The sequence below is a fragment of the Echinops telfairi genome, unplaced genomic scaffold, assembly GCF_000313985.2.
Source record: "Echinops telfairi isolate 266 unplaced genomic scaffold, ASM31398v2 ScPeMD7_1;HRSCAF=3_0, whole genome shotgun sequence".
NCBI classification, from domain to species: domain Eukaryota; kingdom Metazoa; phylum Chordata; class Mammalia; order Afrosoricida; family Tenrecidae; genus Echinops; species Echinops telfairi.
In genome coordinates this window covers 8,718,712-8,720,926 of record NW_022103896.1, presented here as the reverse complement: position 1 = coordinate 8,720,926, position 2,215 = coordinate 8,718,712, and the positions used below count along the sequence as shown (strand labels likewise).

At 52.3% G+C, this 2,215-nt stretch overlaps 1 protein-coding gene across 1 annotated transcript in view; it reads right to left on the bottom strand.

Moving 5' to 3' along the window:
- Positions 1–1,723, bottom strand: part of HHLA1 (HERV-H LTR-associating 1) — a 30,469-nt gene extending 28,746 nt beyond the window's left edge. The window contains exon 1 of the mRNA XM_004697645.1: positions 1,645–1,723. Coding sequence (XP_004697702.1) covers positions 1,645–1,723 — 79 coding nt within the window. The remainder of the gene's footprint in view (positions 1–1,644) is intronic.
- Between the last annotated feature and the right edge of the window lie 492 nt (positions 1,724–2,215).

Sequence of the window (2,215 nt, the reverse complement as noted above, 5' to 3'; positions counted from 1 at the left end):
GGTGGAGGGACCAGTCTACAATCCCATCTCTGGTCCCTTGGTTCGCTGATCGGGTCATTAAACCACCAGACCACTAGACTCTCTGGGATACTATGTGTGACAGATAACGTGTTGAGCACCCGATATTTGCCAGGTGTCCGGGGGGGCCAGATCTCGGGATTGCTAGGACAACACACCGGTCCCGATGGCATTGACGGTCTGTTTCCTGGGAAGCAGACTTTCACAGGCTCAAACGGAACCACACCGTTGGGGGGGGGGGGGCAGTTCTGTTGGTCTCAGGGTCACTCTGAGTCGGAACTAACCCATAACAGACAGAAGGAGACAGCAAACAGGACTAGCATCTCGATGGAGAGTGCTTTTGCCTGACTGCGCTTCCTGGATGCTGCAGTTTTTACCAATAGAACGTTTGGGGCAACCCTGCGTCGAGCCGATCTGTCCACACCATGTTCCCACTCCACGTCGCTGTGTCGTCCTGACAAGGCTTCGAACGGTGTTTTCATGCCGCAGTGGCGTAGCCAATAGACTACCCAACCAAACTCACTGCCATCGAGTCGATGCCGACTCCTGGCCAGCCTACAGGCCAGGGTAGAACTGCCCGGTGGGCTTTCAAGACTGGAACTCTGTACTGGAGTAGAAACCTTCTCCTGTTCCCTTGGAGTGGCTGGTTGTTTCCAACGGCTGACCTTGTGGTCGCACGACTACGACGCCATCAGGGCTCCTAATAGACTACAGCAGAGTGCAAATAAAACTTGTGCATGTGCTAGGAAGGCAACAACTCAGTGTGATACTGGCTTTATTGTTGTGGCCTAGAACAATACCCACAGCACGCCCGGGGTCTGCTTGTATAGAATTGCCATCAGTGCCGCCTACTTTGGAAGGCACTTAGGGAATGTGAACGAGGGCAGCTGAGCTGGTCTCGGGGGTCTGGAAGCTTCCTCTGGGAAGTGACAGGGAGCTGAAATCTGCAGGAGTACTGTCGGAGTAGGAAGTAACGAACTGAGAGGTACTTAGGACTCAGGAAATAGCCCATACCCCGATCTGCAGTGTGTGTGTGGCTTGCTGGAAAGAACTGACAGCAGCCCACGGTGGTTTGGGGGATGGTGAGCTGCAGGGGCTGGTTATGGAGAAGCAAGGAATGCTTGTGGACTGCATGGGGGACTGGGGTGCTAGCCAAGGGTGAGGAGGAAATCTGGGGATCATTTGAGGGGAGACAGGAGAGTGGAGGATATACTTGGACGGTGAGATGCGGGGCTAGATGACTGAGGTGGCTGAGTGGAGAATGGATTGTGGAGAGACCGGGCACAAGGAGGCACAGGATACTGATCTAGAAAGTTCTTTAATTTAGAAAGTTCTTTAATGGTCTGGAAAAGAGACAAGGGTTGGGCCAGAGGTGATGGCAGTGGGATGGAGGGAATGGTGTTGCATAATTTAGTCTCAAACCCAAAATGTGGAGAGATAAAACCGGAGTCGTGGAGAAGATACTGCCATTATTATTATTATGATTATGATTATTATTTCTTTTTTGGATTAAACACATTCCAGGATTTTGACTGAAATCTTGGCTGCAGGGAGATTTTTACAGCCCCATGAAAACCCACACTTCCCGTTCTGCACAGACCCTTCCCAGACCCCAGCCGGACCCACCTGCATCCCAAAGGGACAGAAGGCACATGAGCCCCATCCACAGCCTCCCTGGAGGACCACGCAGCAGGAAACTCCACATGCTGGTGAGACCCTGGCCCACCTGGAGAGAAGCAACAAGACTGGAGGCCTCTGGTCAGCTCACTGCCCGCACAGGTGCAAACGCACCTTTGAGAACAGAGCATGGGCCCAAACTCACCGCCACTGAGTTGATTCCCATGTAGAGGGAGCCTTTAGGACCGAGTTGAACTATTCTTGTGGGTTTCTGAGCCCCATCTTTCTCTCTTGGAGTAGGCTGGTGGTTTCTAACTGTTGACCTCATGGAGAGTAGCCCTGCTCATAACCCGCTATGCTACCTGGATTCTTGCAGCACATGGGTAGTCATTAAAATTAGCATCTGGGAAAGGGTGTGTACTCTTCAGGAACCCCTAGGTTATGGTGATATAACAAGTTGACCTCACTGTGGCTTAAGACGACAGTGGCTGACTTCTTGTTTATAGAACATATGGACTGCAGATGGTGAGGGACTCTGCTCCGCCCAGTCACTCAGGCGCCCTGGTTCACTAAGGCTCCA